General features: G+C 47.0%; 1 protein-coding gene across 1 annotated transcript in view; it reads right to left on the bottom strand.

The window, feature by feature from the left end:
* LOC140491217 (unconventional myosin-Ic-like) overlaps positions 1-20,082 on the bottom strand; it is a 64,260-nt gene that overhangs the window by 12,902 nt on the left and 31,276 nt on the right. The window contains exons 7-22 of the mRNA XM_072589197.1: positions 19,807-19,926; positions 18,420-18,502; positions 14,163-14,268; positions 13,730-13,810; positions 13,288-13,379; positions 12,142-12,236; positions 11,329-11,375; positions 10,406-10,486; positions 8,847-8,952; positions 8,449-8,566; positions 5,785-5,898; positions 4,257-4,333; positions 3,947-4,015; positions 3,544-3,628; positions 2,610-2,769; positions 1,943-2,026 (exon numbers count right to left, since the gene is read on the bottom strand). Coding sequence (XP_072445298.1) covers positions 1,943-2,026; positions 2,610-2,769; positions 3,544-3,628; positions 3,947-4,015; positions 4,257-4,333; positions 5,785-5,898; positions 8,449-8,566; positions 8,847-8,952; positions 10,406-10,486; positions 11,329-11,375; positions 12,142-12,236; positions 13,288-13,379; positions 13,730-13,810; positions 14,163-14,268; positions 18,420-18,502; positions 19,807-19,926 — 1,518 coding nt within the window. The remainder of the gene's footprint in view (positions 1-1,942; positions 2,027-2,609; positions 2,770-3,543; positions 3,629-3,946; positions 4,016-4,256; positions 4,334-5,784; positions 5,899-8,448; positions 8,567-8,846; positions 8,953-10,405; positions 10,487-11,328; positions 11,376-12,141; positions 12,237-13,287; positions 13,380-13,729; positions 13,811-14,162; positions 14,269-18,419; positions 18,503-19,806; positions 19,927-20,082) is intronic.

Here is a 20,082-nt window from a genome sequence, read left to right as displayed (position 1 = left end):
CATTAGTCAGAGGGAAATATAGAGTAGGGGAATAGGTCTGAGTGGATTACTCTTTGGCGGGCGGGTGTGGACTTGGGCCAAAGGGCCTGTTTTCATACCACAGGGAATCTAATCTAAACTTTGATTTCTCTTCACAGATGCTGCCAGATCTGCTGAGCTTTTCCAGCAATTACTATTTCTGTTGTTGAGGATGGTGTCTGATGCCACTGCAGCTCTGTGGATGACCACCAGATGGTGCCTGTGAGCAGCATGTTTCCTGATCAGGGATGCGTTCCTGGATCATTAACCCAGAGTTCAAATCCCACCAGGGTAGGCTTGGGGGGCCAAATGGACTCCCTCTACAAACATGCTTTCAGCCAGAGAGCGATGAGCCTGTAGAGATCACTGCCACAAAAAGCTGCTGGAGCTAAAACTTTGTGTTTTCAAGGAGGAGCTGGGTTAGCTTGAGACTAAAGGGAGATCAGCAAGGGGGCAGCATTGTGAATTGAGCTTGACAGGGCTGGTGGGGGGGGGGGGGGGGGGGGGGGGGGTCAGCCATGATCACATTGAACAACGGAGCAGTCTCAAGGGGCTGACTGACCTTCTGCTCCCAGGTTTCTATTACCATGTTAACAGGCACAGGGTTAGGTCCACTGAAAAAAAACATTGGAAATAAAAGCTAGAGTCAGTGGTGACTGCTGTCTGATTGTTGTAAAGGCCCAAACAATCAGCCCTATGAGGGAAGGGAAGTGACTGTGGTGGATAGACTGGGTCAGGACTGGTAACCCAGAGACCTAGGGTAATACTCCAGGAGCAGAATTCAAATCCTACCCTTTCATCATAGATGATGGAATTTGCATTCAGTTAACAAATAACAAATTTGAAAAGCTAATTTAATGATGATCAGGAATTAATGAATTATGATAAAACCCATCTGGTTTACTGATGTCCTTTCAGAAAGGGAAAGCTACCATCCTTACCTGGTCTGGCCTATGGGAATGTGACTGACTGTTAACCAGCCTGTGAAATGGCCAGCAAGATGCTCAGTCAGATCAAAACCACTGCAAAGTATGCTGAAGGGAATGAAATCGGACAGACCACCCACACTGGCCAAGACACTTGTAACTAATTACCTTGAACAGTAATGTTGTGAAATTTGAAAGGGTTCAGAAAAGATTTACAAGGATGTTACCAGGGTTGGAGGATTTGAGCTACAGGGAGAAGCTGAACAGGCTGGGGCTGTTTTCCCTGGAGCGTCGGAGGCTGAGAAGTAACATTGTTGAGGTTTATAAAATCATGAGGGGCATAGATAGGATAAATACACAAAGTATTTTCCCTGGGGTTGGGGAGTCCAGAGCTAGAGGGCTTAGGGTGAGAGTGGAAAGATATAAAACAGACCTAAGGGGCAACGTTTTCACGCAGAGGGTGGTACGTGTATGGAATGAGCTGCCAGAGGATGTGGTGGAGGCTGGTACAATTGCAACATTTAAAAGGCATTTGGATGGTTATATGAATAGGAAGGGTTTGGAGGGATATGGGCCGGGTGCTGGCAGGTGGGACTAGATTGGGTTGGGATATATCTGGTCGGCATGGACGGGTTGGACCGAAGGGTCTGTTTCCATGGTGTACACCTCTATGACTGTATAAAGGAGTTAAGGATTATGGTGTGAGCATGGGTAAGTGGAGTGGAGTCCATGAGATGACCAGCCATGATCTTATTGAATGGCAGAGCAGGCTCGAAGGGCCAGACGACCTGTTACTCCTTGTTCTTACGTTAAATTCCCTGGGAATGACAAAGTGATTGAAAACAATACAACTAGAGGCAAGTAGTTAATGCTGGCCTTGGCAGCATCGTTCACATCCTGATAATCTCAGAACCAAAGGCAGCTTCACATTTGACAGTTGGTTGGGCAAGTCTGAGTTCAGAACATTCCTGTGAGAATAATCCTGCCTCGTTCTCTACCTGCTGTTTCCACTCCTGAGTAATCCTCTTGCAGTAGGACTGCACCATGTTCCGCATATTCAGATCTCTGAGCAGTTCGGAGGCCTGGAACACAATATTGGAGTATATGGTTAAAGAAAGATCTGCATTGTTATAGCACCTGACACATTACACCTTCCATCCCAAAAAGTGCTTTACAGTCAATGAAGTGCTTTTGAAACAAGATCACTGCTGAATGCGTAAGGAATTCTTGTATTTTTACTAAAGTTGTCAGTTTTATAACCGCCCAACTGGACCATTCTGAGCCTCAGCACCCCCCTCTGATAACAGCAAACTGATGGACATATTCCGCAGTTAAAGCTCAGTCCTTTGTCATTGGAGGAATCAGCACAGAAACGCTTTGGGTGGGGTGGGGAGGATTGTGGGGCCACACAGGGACAGGGAGGAGACATTAAAAGAAATACAACAAATCTAGCTCTTCACCAAAACAGCTGGGGCTAAGTGACCATCTTAATTTTGAAACTTGTGGTTTTTTTTGTTTGTTAGAGGGTTATGAAACCAAGACAAGAAAAGGATATGAGCTGATGTGATGTGGCTGGTTGATGTGGAAGAGGCTGGCAGGGACGGAATAACCTGCTGGTGTTCAAATATACAATCACACAGACATCTCAGAACATGTCAGCTTTACCTCAGAGAGTGCTGGGGGTGGTACAGGCCAGGACTTGTCCAGAACATTCTTTGGCAAATTGCGTTTCAGCTTCATCAGGAATGAGTATCTGACGTAATCCAAGAAGTACTCATTTTCTGGGCAGCGTGGTTTGTGTCTGTAAATGAAGCCCTTGATAAACCTGAGGGGGAAAACAGGCAAAAGCTCATTCGCATCGAATTAGCGAAGAAGGGACAGCAGGCTGGCACACAGAGTCCAGTGTCAATACTAGGGACCAACTACTGCTCCTGTATCAAGCTTCCCTTGCCTTGCCTCCCAACCTATCGCCCACAACCACAGAGTCAAATGGACAGAGGCTCTCAGACTGCTTCTACAGAGCAGAACAAATTAGATCCGAAATTGATTATTTCATTGTTTGCGATGGACAGTGTACTCAACCAGTCCACACTTCAAAGACTCAAAACATCAACTCTTCGATGTGAGAGAGGTATTAACACTGGACTATTAATCTAGGAACTCACCCAAACAGTTCTAGGGATGGGCTTGAATCTCAGCACAGTAGATGGTATAATTTGAATTCAATAAATAACATCTCGTGTTAAGAGTCTAACAATGACCATGAAACCATTATTGATTGTCAGAAAACCCTATCTGGTCCACCAATGTCCTTTAGGGAAGGAATCTGCCATGCTTATCTATATGTGACTCCAGACCCACAGCAACATAGTCAACTCTTAACTTCTCTCTGAAATGGTCTAGCAAGCCACTCAGTTCAAGGACAGCTCGAGATAGACAATAAATACCAGCTAGCCAGCAACACCCAAGTCCCATGAATGAAAAGAATTATTCTCCGATTAGACAGCACTTTCTGAACAATCCTGTTTACTAACAGATACAATAACAACCAATTTAAGATGACATGTCATGTGTGAGGGTGGACTGATAGGTCACTCACCGGCGAATGGTCAGAGCTGCATTTTTGCGACGCCTGGCAATCTTACGGCCCAGTTCCCCTCTCCACCACGACTGGATAGTGATTGCTTCAGAAACAACAAAGACCAAAACTATGTCACAGCAGAAAACACAAGAATCTCAGGCCAGCCGCTGGCCACAGTGATCGCTGTCAGCCTACCCTTACTAGGAACACCAACAACAGAGAACAGTAATCAGGGCGATCTCATGCAATCAGGAATTTCACTCAGGCCGGCTTTTACACACTCACTCACACTGGAGCCTTTTACCCACTCACTTACACATACACACACTAACTTACACTGGGGGATTTATAGCTTTTTTACTGGTGCCTGATGATGTTACTTATCAGTTTAATTCCTTAGTTTGGTGAATGAATAGTTTACCTGATGACCGTATCTTCTGGTACTTCTGTTTTTGGTGGAATCCTCGCCACTCTGCCTGGATCTTAGTGGCTAAAAGACAAGAATTTAATAAACACATCTGCATTCTTTAGGTCCACACCCCAATCTCCAACCATCTCCCAATATAAAGACCAACAATGGCAACATTTCTCAGGCTCAAACAGATACTGAGCTGAATCAACACGTCAGTAAATGTATCACCCAAAACTCGATACAGACCAGATCCTCAATCCCCCTCTTCAATTCCTATCACATCCTGACATCATTTCTAGAATACTCCCAGGACACGTACCGATCGTGTGTTTCTGAAGCTCAAAAGCATCTTCAGTGGCAAACAGGGTCTTTGGGAAACGGATAAAAATCTTTGTCCTAAAAAGGAGGAAAATCAGGTGAAGAGTTCATTATGTAGCAGAGGCAGAAATCTTTGTGGTATAGTGCAGCTCCCCCCACATCCCCAATAACAGACTACAAAAATCAACTGGGAGTCAAGAGGTGTGTTTTTTGAAAGAATTCCCTGCTGTGCCTCAGGGATACGGTGGGATGGATACCGCAAGGTTTGTAGCTCAGGTTGAGGTTTAGGGTGTAGTGTGCTCGCTGAGCTGTAGGTTTGATATCCAGACGTTTCATTACCTGGCTAGGTAACATCATCAGTGGTGACCTCCAAGTGAAGCGAAGCTGTTATCTCCTGCTTTCTATTTATATCTTTCTCCTGGATGGGGTTCCTGGGGTTTGTGGTGATGTCATTTCCTGTTCATTTTCTGAGGGGTTGATAGATGGCATCTAGATCTATGTGCTTGTTTATGGCATTGTGGTTGGAGTGCCAGGCCTCTAGGAATTCTCTGGCATGTCTTTGCTTAGCCTGTCCCAGGATAGATGTGTTGTCCCAGTCGAAATGGTGGTTTTTTTCATCCGTGTGTAGGGCTACGAGGGAGAGAGGGTCGTGCCTTTTTGTGGCTAGCTGGTGTTCGTGAATCCTGGCGGCTAACTTTCTTCCTGTTTGTCCTAAGTAGAGTTTGTGGCAGTCCTTGCATGGAATTTTGTAGATGACGTTAGTTTTGTCCATGGGTTGTACTGGGTCTTTTAAGGAGGTAAAAACAATGACTGCAGATGCTGGAAACCAGATTCTGGATTAGTGGTGCTGGAAGAGCACAGCAGTTCAGGCAGCATCCAAGTAGCTTCCTGGGTCTTTTAAGTTTGTTAGTTTTTGTTTGAGTGTGTTGGGGGTTTGTGTGCTACTAGGATTCCGAGGGGTCTTAGTAGTCTGGCTGTCATTTCTGAAACTTCTTTGATTTATGGTAAGGTGGTTAGGGTTTCTGACTGGGTTTGGTCTGCTTGTCATGGTTTGTTCTTGAGGAATCTGCGGACTGTATTTTTTGAGTATGATGGATACCATCATATCCCAGTATTCAGGATTAATTAACATCCATCTACATCGAAGACATCACCAGAGGAGCATCTGCGTTCAACCAACACCTGCTCCAACGATGACCATCCTCCAATACAAGATCCAAACTGAGGGGGGTCCAGCACAGTTCACAACACTTCAGATTGTTACTATTCTGACAGGCACATGCTGGGGACAGACCTGGAGAACAGTTCCCGAAGGGGCTGTCTCTCACTGGGATACAGTTCCCGAAGGGGCTGTCTCTCACTGGGATACAGTTCCCGAAGGGGCTGTCTCTCACTGGGATACAGTTCCCGAAGGGGCTGTCTCTCACTGGGATACAGTTCTCCCAGGCAGTGAATGTCTTGCTAAATGATTGAGTTTATTTCGAACAATTGCCTCTCTGGCCAACCTGACTGACAGGAGTGTAACGTACCTGCCCAGCTTGTAATCTTCCGGTTTGTATCCAAGATGTTGCACCAAAGTCGCCACCCCTTCGGAAGGCGGACCTCTCCAATTGGGCCAGGTTTCCGAACAGAGAGATTTGTACCTAGAACCAGAGAGGAGTGTTCAGTCGTACTACGGCCTGAAAGAGGAAGCAGTTTTTAATCCCCACCATCTAAACTCGGTCAATTCCATACCAGGGCTTTGGTCTGGCTCACTCGGAGCTGTCTGTGATATAGCGAGTCAGAACTGGACCTGTCTGTACAGAGAAAAACCACCATTGCATACCATCTCCATCAAACACTCCCAGGGACAGGGACAGGGACAGCATGGGGTTAGATACAGAGTAAAGCTCCCTCTACACTGTCCCCATCAAACACTCCCAGGGACAGGGACAGCATGGGGTTAGATACAGAGTAAAGCTCCCTCTACACTGTCCCCATCAAACACTCCCAGGGACAGGGCCAGGGACAGCATGGGGTTAGATACAGAGTAAAGCTCCCTCTACACTGACCCCATCAAACACTCCCAGGGACAGGGCCAGGGCCAGCCCAGGGTTAGGATGGAGTAAACTTACTCTGTCCCTACCAGAATATTGCTGAAAAACATTTTATCGAGTCTTTTCACCTTATACTCATCAGGATCCAATTTACAAAAATTCCACTTTAAAAGGGAAAACGTACCATTTCCTGGGAGAAGTGTGCTAAATGTTTAGTAACTGGACTTCAATTTTTCAAAGCATTGTCATAATAAATGCCAGAATAAATGGAATCATTGAGATTTTTTTCATTCCTTCATAGGCTGGCCCAATATTAATTGCCCGTCCCTAATTACCCAGAGGGCAGGTAAGAATCAACCACATAGCTGTGGGCCCAGAGGCACATGGAGGTCAGACCAGGAAAGGATGGCACATGGGTTTATCCAACAATGATTCGTGGTCATCGTTAGACAAAATTCCAGATATTTTTATTGAATTCAAGTTCCACCTTCTGCTTTGGAAGGATTTGAACCCAGGTCCTCAGAATATTTCCGGGGTCTCTGGGTTGACAGTCTCGTGATAATACCAGAAAGCCATTGCCTCCCTGATTGATAGCACAGAGAAAGGCCCTTCGGCCCACTGAGCCTGTGTCAGTCAAGAACAAACAGCAAACTCTGAACTTCATTTCCCTGCACTTGGTCCATAGCTCTGTCTGCCTTGGCATCCCGAAGGGGGACCGAAATACTTCTTCAATGTGATCAGACTTTCGGCCCAGAACACCCCCACCCCCCACCCCTGTTCCACATTCCCACTACTCTCTGGGTGGAATAACACATTCTCCTCACATCGGCCCTTTACCTTCTGCTGTTTCCCTCGAATTGGTGATCCCAGTGACTGATCCCTCCGCCAAGTGGAAAACTTCCTTCCTTGATAACTTCATACCTCTCAAGCACGCCCCCTCTCAGACAAGGAAAACAATCCCAGTCTGTCCAATCTCTCTTCACAGCCGAACCCTCCAGCCCCGGGGGGGGGGTAACACCTCCCCCTACACCCCCTCCAGCCTGGGGGTGGGGGTAACATCTCCCCCTGCCCCCACCCCTTCCATCCTGGGGGGTAACATCTCCCCCTGCTGCCTCTCTGGTGCAATCACATTCTTCCTAGAAGGTGGGTTCCAGGGCTGCACACAATACTCTTGCTGTGACCTACCTGATGGTTTATAAAGTCCCAGCATAATCTCCCTGCTCTCCATGCCTCGGCTAATAAAGGCAAGTATCCCATATACTGCCTACACCACCTTCTCCACCTGTCCCACTCCCTTAAGAGACCGGTGGAAATGCCCGCCAAGGTCCTGGTGTTCATGCTGCCTACGTCCTGCCCAAGTGCATCTCCTCACACCTATCCAGATTGAATAAACCCCAGATGCACCAATCATCTTGTCCTCTTACATAAATGGTAAGTTCTCTCCTTACAATGACATTCCTGTAATTGTCCTGATGACAGAAAGATGATGAGCTTTGACGAAATCTGACTTTTGTCAGTGATGCTCAGGTTCCGTTCTCCAAACGCAGTGACTAACCAATGGTCGGGGGGATGGTGAGGTCCCAAACTCAAAACATTAACTCGGCTTCTCTCTTCACAGATACTGCCAGACCTGCTGAGTTTCTCCAACACTTTCTGATTTTAATCCCATGTACTTTAGTTTTACAGGGAAAACCAGAGGGTATAGGTTTAAGGTGAGGGGAGAAAGATTGAGAAGGGACCTGAGGGGGGGATCTTTTCCATACAGAGAATGGAACAAAGTGTTAGATGTAGGTACAGTTAAAAGACATGTGGGCAGATACATGAATAGGACAAGTTGAGAGGGATATGGGCCAAATGCAGGCAAATGGGAGAAGATCAGTTTTAGGAAACTTTCCATGCTGTGTGACGCTACGGCCCTATTTGTCTCAGTAATGACCTGAAGACTGCAAAGGAAATGTGCCATTGTAAGCTGGTCTGGCCTACATGTAACCAGAGACCCACAGTAATACAGCATGCAGTTGAAGTTCAGTTCGGGTCAGGAAATAAATGTTGGCTTGTGCAGTCAAACCCAGATGGCCCTACTTGGAGGTTCTGGTCATTTTCTGTCACTCGATCGTGTTTTTCTTGTGAACGACGCATTTCCCACGTCCCACATACCTTTGCAGGAAGATTTCGTATTTTCTCCGATAGGCAAACCCAGCTCTCCGCACTCGCAGGTTCTCCAGGAGACCCAGATACTTCACTTGGTGTCTGATCAGAACTTCATCAAACCTTCCTGGAGAGAGGGAAAAACTCACTCATCATCACGGGGAACGGTGGCAATTTCAAACACACGCCCTTGTGTCACACCTCCCATTTCCAGGATTCTTTACTTTGAAGTTCACTTCTAACCGATTGTCACTTCTTATTCTGAAGATGTGGTTAGTGGCCTTAGAGTGTTCATTGCTATTGTACAGGTGTAGGGAGGGGGAAACCAGGTCAGAAGGCATGGAGAAAGGGGAGATGGGGTGGAGCTGCAAGGGGTGAGTGGAACACCGAGACAATAGGAGGCGTACCTGATTGTTTCGCGTCATTGGGCTTGATACAGCGCACATATGAAGGCTCCTTCGACATGAGGATCTCCATAAGTTTCGCCAGGCTGGTCTTGAACTGAGTTGCTGCCTGGGTCGAAGGAAACAGAGACAGACACAGACAAGGTACATCAACCAGGAAAACACAACATCACTGAACAAAAACACGATTTGGAGATGCCGGTGTTGGACTGGGGTGTACCAAGTTAAAAATCACACAACACCAGGTTATAGTCCAACAGGTTTATTTGGAAGCACTAGCTTGCAGAGCACTGCTCATTAAGCAGCGCTTTCATTTAAACCTGTTGGACTATAACCTGGTGTTGTGTGATTTTTAAACTTTGAATAAAAACAGAAATTGTTGGAAAAGCTCAGCAGGTCTGGCAGCATTTCTGAAGAGAAATCAGAGTGAATGGTTTGGAGCTGAAACATTAACTCTGATTTCTCTCCACAGATGCTGCCAGAAACGCTGAGCTTTTCCTGCAATTTCTGTTTTGGTTCCTGATTTCCAGCATCCATATTTCATTTAGCGTTTAATATGTTACTGATACGGTGGAGATCTCCCAGGTAAGCTCCTGGTCATCACTAAGGGATACTGGGAACCAGCCAATGACTGGCCTCAAACAAACAAATAGCTTTACCAACACTGGCACAGCTCAGACATTGTGAACAGGTAGGATCGGGAGAGGGTCCAGGGTTTGAGTAACTGGAGAGAGAGGGTGTAGTGAGTGGAACCCGAGAGGGAACAGAGTTAGTATCTCCCTTTACCCCTCTCCTACACTCACTTTGACCCATCTCAGGGCTGACCTATTGAAGAGTCATGATTGAGATCAACCATGTAGCTGGGTGATAACTCCATGACCTGAACAGCTGATGGCAGAAAGGGAATTTCAGAGACATTGCTCTGATTTCATTTATGAACGGATGGATAACAGAGCGAGGAAGGTTTACGTGGAAATGGACACAGCCGTCTCTGTCATTGTTGAGTTAATTCACAACACAGTGGAGATGGTTGGACACCATTCACCCCAACACCCCGCCCATTCACCCCAAGACCCTGCCCCTCACCCTGAGACGCTGCCCATTCATCCCGAGATCCCCCACACCAAGACCCTGCCCTTCATCCTGAGACCCCGCTCCTCATGCCGATGCCCACCCCTCACCCCAAGACCCCACCCATTCACCCCCTGTCAGTTAACCGTGAGAACATGAGCTGGGAAGGAAACAGCCATGTTCACCTCCCTCACATCCAACCACGCCTGCACTGTCCCATCCCCGTCCCGTGTAGAGAGAACACACACTGTCCCATCCCCGTCCCGTGTAGAGAGAACACACACTGTCCCATCCCCATCCCGTGTAGAGGGAGCCCGCACTGTCCTATCCCCAGGCTGCCCACACGGGGGTGATCCAGAGAGGAGCAAACTCTGGGACTGAGCTTCAGGCACTTTAGAAAGTCAGGGGGTGAAAGGTGTTGGTTTGGCATGGGGCAGGGGAGGGAACTGGCACACTCCCCCCTTAAGGGTCACTGTTTCTCAGCTGCTTACTGTTTCTGGTCTCTTCTTGTCATCCAATTCTCCCCGCTCGAAGCACTGCTGCAGAATCCCATTGCCAGACTCACACATTGCCTGGAAATTACAGAATAAATATCTGTGAGGATGGTACAGAGAGCGCGAGAGAGACCGAGCGAGCGAGCGAGAGAGAGCTCTTTTTCTGGATTATTAGTAAGTGTTACTTCCTTCCTGATAGATTACAGTGAACACAGGAAGAGAATGGATATTTTCAGTGCCTTCTCTCATGTGTTTCCAAATTACTGGTGGATCAGAGCACTGTCTACAGCAGCAGCAGCAGCAGCAGCAGCAGCAGCAGCAGCAGCAGCAGCAATCTGTGTAATACCAATTAGAGTGTTTTTTGATTCAGTCATAGAACGTTGCCATTGCTGAGCAGACATTAGCCATCTCCAATTGACCCAAAGGGCAGTTCAGAGTCAACCACATTGCTGTTGGTCTGGAGTCACACATAAACAGAGCAGGTAAGTATCAGTTCCCTACCCAAAGGACATTAGTAAACCAGATGGGACCAACAACAATTCCATCATTAAACCTGAAATCCCAGATTCTTTATCAAATTCAAATTCCATCACCTGCCATCACAGGATTTGTCCCGAGTTTCTAGATTAATAGTCTAGTGATGATACGTCCAGGTCATTGTATCCCTGAGTGTGGAACTCTGGAACAGTTATACATACACACAGCTGACAGCGAAGGTGGATTCAAATGCTGATATAACGGAACATTAATCTGACTTGAACCTCATCTTTAGCTCACAATATTCTTGGAGTCAGAACTGCAGATTTATTTCAATGAGGTTTATTTGAGGATGGCTCACTAGAGACTCTCTCATTTCCAAACTGAATTGACTGAGAACATTTTAATCCCAGCTCCCACATCTTTGCTTTTCTGAAACTCACCTCTTTCAGATTCCGGAAGAGTAGATCATTGTTCTTGTCCAAGAATCCTGCAGGCAGAGCATCAGAACGAATGGATGAAATAAACAAATATATTACTGCTATGCAAAAAAAAACCCAAAAGAACTGTCGCTGCTGGAAACCGGAAACAAAAACAGAAATCAATGGAAAATCTCAGCAGGTCTGGCAGCATCTGTGGAGAGAAATCAGAGTTAATGTTTCAGAGAAATCAGAAAAGTTAATGGATTTCTCTCCACAGGCGTTGCCAGATCCGCTGAGATATTTCTGCGTTTTCTGTCCTTGCTTCTGTCTTCACTATCAAAGATACAAAAACCATTCCAGCGTTAGCAGCAAATCAGGAGGTGGAAGGGAGCAAGAAACTAGATAAGAGGCACTGAACAAATTGCGGGTAGACAAGTCGCTGGGTCTTGATGGAGACTCTTATTACACAAGTCACCAATGAGCCAGCTGATGCCTCGGCTTTAAATCTTCCAAAATTCCTCCGACTCTGGAAAGGTTCTATCAGGCTGGAAAGTAGCAAGCACTACCACTCTGTTCAAGGAGGGCAGGGAGCGGGTTTGGGTGGGCAGCAGGGAGACCCAGGGACTGAGAGGGAGTCCTGGGGGCGGCTGGGGAGCACAGGGACTGAGCCTGGGGAGGGGAGGGGCAGTGTCCGAGTGAGAACCAGGGGCAGGGAGGGTGGGTAGTGAGCCCTGGGAGCGGCTGGGGGACACAGGGACTGAGCCCACGGGACAATGCTAGTCAGAGCCCAGGGCACAGGGACTCAAGGACTGAGCGTGAGAGTACGGTGCCTACCTGTCACATTGTAATTGACCTCCCCAGCGTAATGCAAGAGTCTGAACTCCTCCCTCACCAGCGTCTTCCGGGTTTTCTGATCTGCCAACTTGTGTCTAACAACAAAGGGAACTATTATCAGCCAAAACGACAGACAAAGAAAGAAAGGGGAGAGATATGGAGGAAAAAAATGAAAGTGAGAATGGGGGGAGATTCGGCAGGTTAGGTTAGACTCGACAGGTTTGGTTAGACTCGACAGAACGAAAAAGAGTGAAAAGAAAGGAAGAGAGAAGAGGAGATGCAAAGGGAGAAGAGGGAATGCAGAAATGTGGAAAGGAAGGAATTGATTTATTTTCCAAACAGATTAATAAAATGTACAGGTCTCTGATTGCAAGCACGACAATTGGCCATTCAGGAAATTCATCTGTAAATCTCTAAACCCCTCTTCCCTGGACTAGGTGATACTTATCCAGTGTTTCATTCTCAATAATATTTTGAATTATTAGCCCCCATGCATATCTCTTCCTTCAGTTACTTGTCTATCCAAACAGATTATGCCTCAGTTCTGATTCACAATGATGCTGGAGACAGATGAGGCAGTGTCAGTGAAATGGGCAATACAAAACCAGCAAGCCAGTATGCCCAAGGTTAGCAGGAACTACTGAGTGAGGATTGTTGTTGCTGTCAAAGTGAATTTGAACATTATCTCCAAACCCCATTGGATTTGATCCCAAGCATTCCACAAAATGAACGAAGCTTCCATCATTCACTAGCTAGACCAACATCTAATGCTCATTCTTAATAGCTCACAGGGCAGTTAAGAGTCAACCACATTGCTGTGGGTTTGGGGTCATATGCAGACCAGACTGGGCAAGGATGGCAGATTTTCTTCCCTAAGGGACATTAGTGGAACAGATGGATTTTGCCAACAATTGTTAGATGGTTAGTTCCAGATTTGTATTGAATTCAAATTCCACCAACTTCTCTGGTTGGATTCAAATCCAGGTGCCCAGAACATTAACCTGGGCTTTGAGATTGCTAATGCAGTGACCTTACCACATCTAGTCCTAGGACAACGACTGAGCAAAGCGAGGGGCAGGGGGTAATCAAAGTGATGACGCATTGAATGGGAAGTGTTGGAGTGCAGGTAGAATGGAGTCTACTCACGTTACAAAATGAGGGTGTTTCCCAACGGTCTCTTCCAGCTTCTCCAGGAAGGTTAGATCGGTCGCATCTCCAGGACGCAAACATTCTTCATCCTAGGACAAAGATCACAGAGGAAATCAGCAACAAACAAGACTCCAAAACAATAGATAGGAACAGTAATGGGGGTGGAGGCGTGGACTGTGCAGGAATTCAGAAGAAAATTCTGTGTGAATACTTTTGTCAGAAGTCACACAACACAAGGTTATAGTCCAACAGGTTTATTTGAAATCACAAGCTTTCAGAGCGCCTCTCCTTCGCCAGGTGAAGTGAAAACTCCCGTCACACAGAGTTGGTCACCCATCGTGCGATGGGAGGTGGAGCACTGGCACACAGCGATAGAAGTGGTGATGTCAAGACCAAAAACTGAACTTAAAACTATAAACCAAACATTCAACATCCTCACCAGGATGGAGATGATTCCCTTGTGCTTCTCTTCGACCAAGTCACAGATGATTTTGTTGTTAAAATACTGAACAGGCTCCCACTGGAAACACAGGAAGAGAGAGGAGCCAGGTAGTCAGGACAGGAAACACACCTTCCCATGAAATCACAAACTAACAAAAGCAAAGCTCAAAATGCTTAAAATCCACAAGTTCTTAATATCCAAACTTATCGATGAGAAACTTCCCCATTGTTAAATGTCCACCCACTAGTTTGGAGCTCTCCACATCAGTGGAAACTATTTCTCTCCATCTGCCCGACTGAATCCCTTTAATCTTCTAATTGTCTATGGACAGAGGATGCCCACCCAGTGTATGCAGCCTGCCTCAAAGTTAACCCTCACCCCTGAACCTGCTGTTACCGAGTGGGCCCAGTTAACTCTGCTGTTACTGTACCGCTATTCCTTCTGCCTCATATTCCTCCTGTTCCGACTTCAGAGTCAGTTCGATGAATAATTGCTGTAGCTTCTCATTGCAGTAGTTGATGCAGAACTGCTCGAAGCTGCAGAGAGAACAAGTTCAAATGAGTGAAAGGATTCGGACTAGTGTAACTTTCAATTAAACCATTCCATTTCACCCAGCATCCCAACTCTGTCCAAAACTCTTCCTCTGAAGAGGGATTGGAGTCACTTTAAAAAGATTGACAGATTCCCTTCACTAAAGGGGAAAAGATCCTCCATTCCCAACTGGATTACTCAGTAACTCCTGAGTAATGTTTCGGAATTCTAACTGCTCAGGATCTGTGTGGTCCACCACTGACAGACAAAGATTCCGTTATCACGGGGAGGAAACCGCATTGGGAAGCTGGAGTCCAACTTAGTGAAAATCTGGAACTGAAAGTCTAATAATGACCATGAAACCTATTGTCACTTGTTGGAAAAGCCCACCTGGTTCACAAATGTCCATTTGGGAAAGGGACTACCACACTTACCCAGTCTGATGACAGACCCACTGCTCTGAAATGGCAATGCCAGTCACTCAGTTGTTTCAATGACTACAAAGAAATGAAATCAGATGAACCACCTGGGCATCTGCTTTGGCACCAGAAACAACTTTGGCAAAGTCTTCCTTACTAACTCTTGGGGGCTGGTGCCAACATTGAAAGAACGGTCTTACAGACCAGTCACAGCCTGACATTGTCATATCTCAGAATCCTACCTTTCAATGCCCCAGACGCCACCATCCCCATCCCTGGATATGTCCCGTCCCACCAGCAGAGGGCACAGCCCAGTGGGATACAGTTAAAGGGAACCAGAAGTGAGGACTGCAGATGCTGGAACTCAGAGTCTAGATTAGAGTGGGGGGCTAGAAAAGCACAGCAGGTCAGGCAACATCCGAGGAGCAGGAAAAATCGACATTTTGGGCAAAAGCCCTTCAGAGCTGCCCTGGGATCCCCCACCATTGATTCCATACCCCATAAAGTCTCGTAGCTTCAGGTTAAACAGGAATCTTCCTGATGACTCGGTGTCATCAGTAATCCTGAATTGGTATTCCTCCATGTTGGACAACATTTACAGGAAACACTGAGGGAAGCAAGAGCACTCTGGGTGAGGGATTTCAATGTCCCCCATCAAGAGTGGCTGATCATACTGGTCAGGTGCTGACAGAGCTGCTAGACCAGGTCTGTGGCCAGTGGGGAGGAAATTAACAAGAGAGTGAAAAAAACATACTCTTTTTAAATTCATTGTGTGTGATGTGGGCATCTCTGGCTGGGGTCAGTATTTATTGCCCGTCCCTAGTTGCCCCCTTGGAGAAGGTGGGGGTGAGCTGCCTTCTTGAATCACTGCAGCCCATGTGCTGTGGGTTGACCCACAATGCCCTCAGGGAGGGAATTCCCGGATTCTGACCCAGTGACAGTGAAGGAACGATGATATATTTCCAAGTCGGGATGGTGAGGTGCTCGGAGGGGAACTTGCAGGGGGTGGTGTTCCCATGTATCTGCTGCCCTTGTCCTTATAAATAGAAGGGGTCATGGGTTTGGAAGGAGCTGTCTGAGGATCTTTGGTGATTTTCTGCAGGGCATCTTATGGATATTGTTACTGAGCATCGGTGGGGGAGGGAGTGGGTGTTTGTGGATGTGGTGCCAATCAAGCAGCTGCTTTGTCCTGGATGGTGTCGAGCTTCTTGTTGGAGCTGCACTCCTCCAGGCAAGTGGGGAGTATTCCATCACACTCCTGACTTGTACCTTGTAGATGGTGGGACAGGCTTTGGGGAGTCAGGAGGGGAGTTACTCGCTTCAGTATTCCCAGCCTCTGACCTGCTCTTGTAGTCACTGCGTTTATGAGGTGAGTCCAGTTGAGTTTCTGATCAATGATAACTCCCAGGATGTTGATACTGGAGGATACAGTGATGGTAGCAACATTGAATGCCAAGGGATGGTGGTTACGTGATCTCTTGTTGGTGATGGTAATTGCCTGGCATTTGTGTGGCATGAAGATTACTTGCCACTTGTCAGCCCATGGAGAAAGTGAGGACTGCAGAGTCTGGAGATCAGAGCTGAAAAATGTGTTGCTAGAAAAGCGCAGCAGGTCAGGCAGCATCCAAGGAGCAGGAGAATCGACATGTCAGGTATAAGCCCTTCTTCAGGAATCTTCAGGAGCCCATGTCTGGATATTGTCCAGGTCTTGTTGCATTTGAACATGGCCTGCTTCAGTATCTGAGGAGTCATGAATGGTGCTGAACATTGTGCTATCAGCAGCAAACATCCCCACTCCTGACCTTATGATGGAGGGAAGGTCATTGATGAAGATGGTTGGGCCTAGGACACTTCTCTGAGGAACTCCTGCCGAGATGTCCTGACCATTGGAGAGTTTGCCCCCCCAATACCCATTAATTCCAGTTTTGACAGGGCTCCATGATGCCACACTCAGTTGAATGCAGCCTTGATGTCAAGGGCTGTCCCTCTCCCCTCCCCTCTGGAATTCAGCTCTTTTGTCCAGGTTTGACCCAAGGCTGTAACGAGGTCAGGAGCTGGGTGACCCTGAGGGAACCCAAACAGGGCAGGTCACTGAGCAGGTTATTGCTGAGCAGGTGCTGTTGATGACCCCTTCCATCACTTTCCTGATGATCGAGAGCAAACTGATGGGACAGGAATTGGTCGGGTTAGATTTGTCCTCCTTTCTGTGTACAGGACATATCTGGGCAATTTTCCACATTGTCGGGTAGATGCCAGTGTTCTAACTGTACTGGAACAGCTTGGCTAGGGCAGCGGGCAAGCTCTGGAGCACAAGTCTTCAATATTATTGCCAGAATGTTGTCAGGGCCCATAGCATTCGCATCATCCAGTGTCTCCAACCGTTTCAACACTGGCATCCGCCCGACAACATAAAACCTTACCTAAGTATGTCCTTGACATCAAGGCTGCATTCAACCGAGTTGGCATCAAGGGGCCCTGTTTATTGTCTGGTGTTGCTGTTGTGTGCGGGGAGTGGGCGGTATCTGAGAGGTCAGGGGTATTGGTGTCTGTGGCTGGTCACTGAGTATATCCAATCAGGGCCTTTATGTCGCACTCACAGCTATCCCTGACAGGGAGCTCCAGCTAGCCCACTGAGCTGCTCGTTGTAGCTACCTCCTCCATTGAAAAACCCGGCCACGTGGAACAAATCTGACTGAGCCAATGAGATCATGTCTGAATGCGAAGTGATGACGTATTTGGGAGCTGTACCATTGATGGACAGTGACATGTGTGATAGCAGTCTCCCAGATCATCACAATACATGCAAATGGAAAAAGGTGACAGCTGCTGGGCTTCCCTTCTTCATATCTCCAAAGTGTTTGTTTTTCACAACCTTCCAACGGCCCGGCCCAGGAGAGGCGGGCCCCCCCGCGGCCTGGCCCAGGGGAGGCGGGCCCCCCACAGCCTGGTCAGAGTATGGTCCAGGAATACAGAGTGGAAACGTCATTACCTGCTCCCAGAGGTCAATCTCAGAGCATTGGCCATTCAGCCCATTAAGATTCCCCTATCCATCAACACCACTTGGCCACGTTTGTGCCATAGCCCTCAATATTCTTACCAATTTAGATTAGATTAGATTACTTACAGTGTGGAAACAGGCCCTTCGGCCCAACAAGTCCACACCGCTCCGCCAAAGCGCAACCCACCCATACCCCTACATCTACCCCTTACCTAACACTACGGACAATTTATCATGGCCAATTCACCTGACCTGCACATCTTTGGACTGTGGGAGGAAACCGGAGCACCCGGAGGATTAAAATTTTTCAACTGAGCCCCAAAATCCACAACATGTTTGGGGAAAGAATTCCAGATATTCCTTATTGTCGTGTGAAGAATCACTTCCTGATATCATTGCTAATTGACCAAACTCCAATCCTGCCCCCTTGATCAAGATCCCTTTCCTCTCCCCCCACCTTCTCACCCCCAAAAATAATAACTCTCAATCTACCGTACTGAATCGCCTTAACCACACCTGCCAGCTCAGCCCAGAAACCCTTCCAAATGTAAGGCATTCGCAGCCCAGTCTGTCTAACCTGCCCGCAGAAGTAAACACGTTTTAGCCCCAGCAACATTCCGGCAAATTCTGACGATGCCTCTTCAAGGCTAATATGCTGTTCCCGAGGTATGGTGCTTGGAACTGAAACCAATTACTCCACAGGGATTCTTACCACAACAATCTTAAAAACGATAGTTACCTGTTGTGTTGGAACACCTCAAATCCGTAAATATCTAGTAACCCGATGACATTGGGTCGATTGCGAGCAGAATATGTGGAGTCCTACAAAACAGAGGGTTCAAAAATTAATATCCTACATACTGAATAACGGCAAACTCAATCACACAGAAATCCAACTGAACTATCGCAGAATTCAGCAAACAGTTTGGTGACTCGATATTCCTGGAACTTGCATGACCTCTTACTTCAAAACAATCCCACCTCAGCTGCTGGCATTAGTTCCCAAACACACCAATCCTGGTGATTCTCACCCTCCCCTGTTAACTGGAAGAGAGGAAAGGAAAAATAATGGAATTTTTACTGTCGAGAAAGGAGAAGTTTATAAAACTACCCTTGATCTGTTGAGTTTTGTTCAGTTTTCACTTCAAATTCCAGTACCAGTGTTCAAAGAGAATGAAAAACAAGTAATTTCTTTCTGAGGAATGGTCACTGGACCTGAAACCTTAACTCTGCTTTCTCTGCTGCCAGACCTGTTGTGTTTTTCCAGCAATTGCTGACTTTGTTTTAGTTTATTTCTACTGCCATTTCTTTCCCATTCACGGGATGTGTGTGTCTCTGACTGGCCCAACATTTACTGCCAATCCCTAAATGCCCAGAGAGCAGTGAAGTGTCATCCACATTGCTCTGGGTCTGGAGTCCCCCATACATGGAGGCCAGACCAGGTAAGGGTGGCAGCTTCCTTCCCTAAAGGGGATTAGTGAACCAGATAGATTTTTTTCTGACTATCAACAACGGTTTCATGGTCATCGTTATTACGGATATTTATTGAATTCCAATTCCACCATTTGCCATGGCATGATTGGAACCTGGGTCTCTGTATTAGCAGTTCACTAATAATACCATCATTGGCCATCACCTCCCCATATTTCTTCATTCCCAGGATACATTCATTTCAGAGTTTGAACTGACCCTGGGTTTGTTGGGAGTTGACCAGGTTGTAATGGGGTCTGGAGTCCCAGAGCCCAAGTTGGGTTCAGATAACCAGATAACCTTCCCAGATCAGCTGGGAGCTTATAACAATCCACCACCCAACAAGTCACTTACCTCTAGAATGGAGGCTCTCAACCCACCTCCTGTCACATCCAAACCCTCCTCCTTGTGATCAGAGACAGTGTCAACCATTACTCACAGCTGCTTGGCGACGGCGAAGCTTTACAGCTAAAGAACTCTGGAATTTGGGGATGTTAACCCAGGTGCCCAGCTTTAACCCAGTGTGTCAGTGAGTCATAGTTAGTCAAAGTCAGCCCTCACACCATACTGCTCTGCACAGGACTGACAGGAATACAACCAGACCGAGACACATCTGACTCCCACTGTCTAAAACCCAAATTTCACACCAACATTACCCTGTGAGCTAGAGACTTGTTGATCTTCAGGACTAGCCAGGAGAAGGTGCGGCCATAGATGGCTTTGGCAAGAGCATCACGTGCGTAGGCGGCTTGCTCAACATTCAAGGGACTAATGAGCTACGAGAGAAACAACAAAACAACAATCAGAATATTCACACAAGCAGCAAGAGATCACTTGTTCTTTGAACCTGTTTGATCACCTTATTAGATCACAGCTAACACTGATCCCAATTCCATTCCCACCACTGGGTTCTGTACCCCTCAATCTTACAA

The sequence above is a fragment of the Chiloscyllium punctatum genome, chromosome 19 (assembly GCF_047496795.1).
Source record: "Chiloscyllium punctatum isolate Juve2018m chromosome 19, sChiPun1.3, whole genome shotgun sequence".
NCBI lineage: Eukaryota > Metazoa > Chordata > Chondrichthyes > Orectolobiformes > Hemiscylliidae > Chiloscyllium > Chiloscyllium punctatum.
Note: the sequence above shows the minus strand (reverse complement) of the source record. Positions and strands in the feature narration are given on the sequence as shown.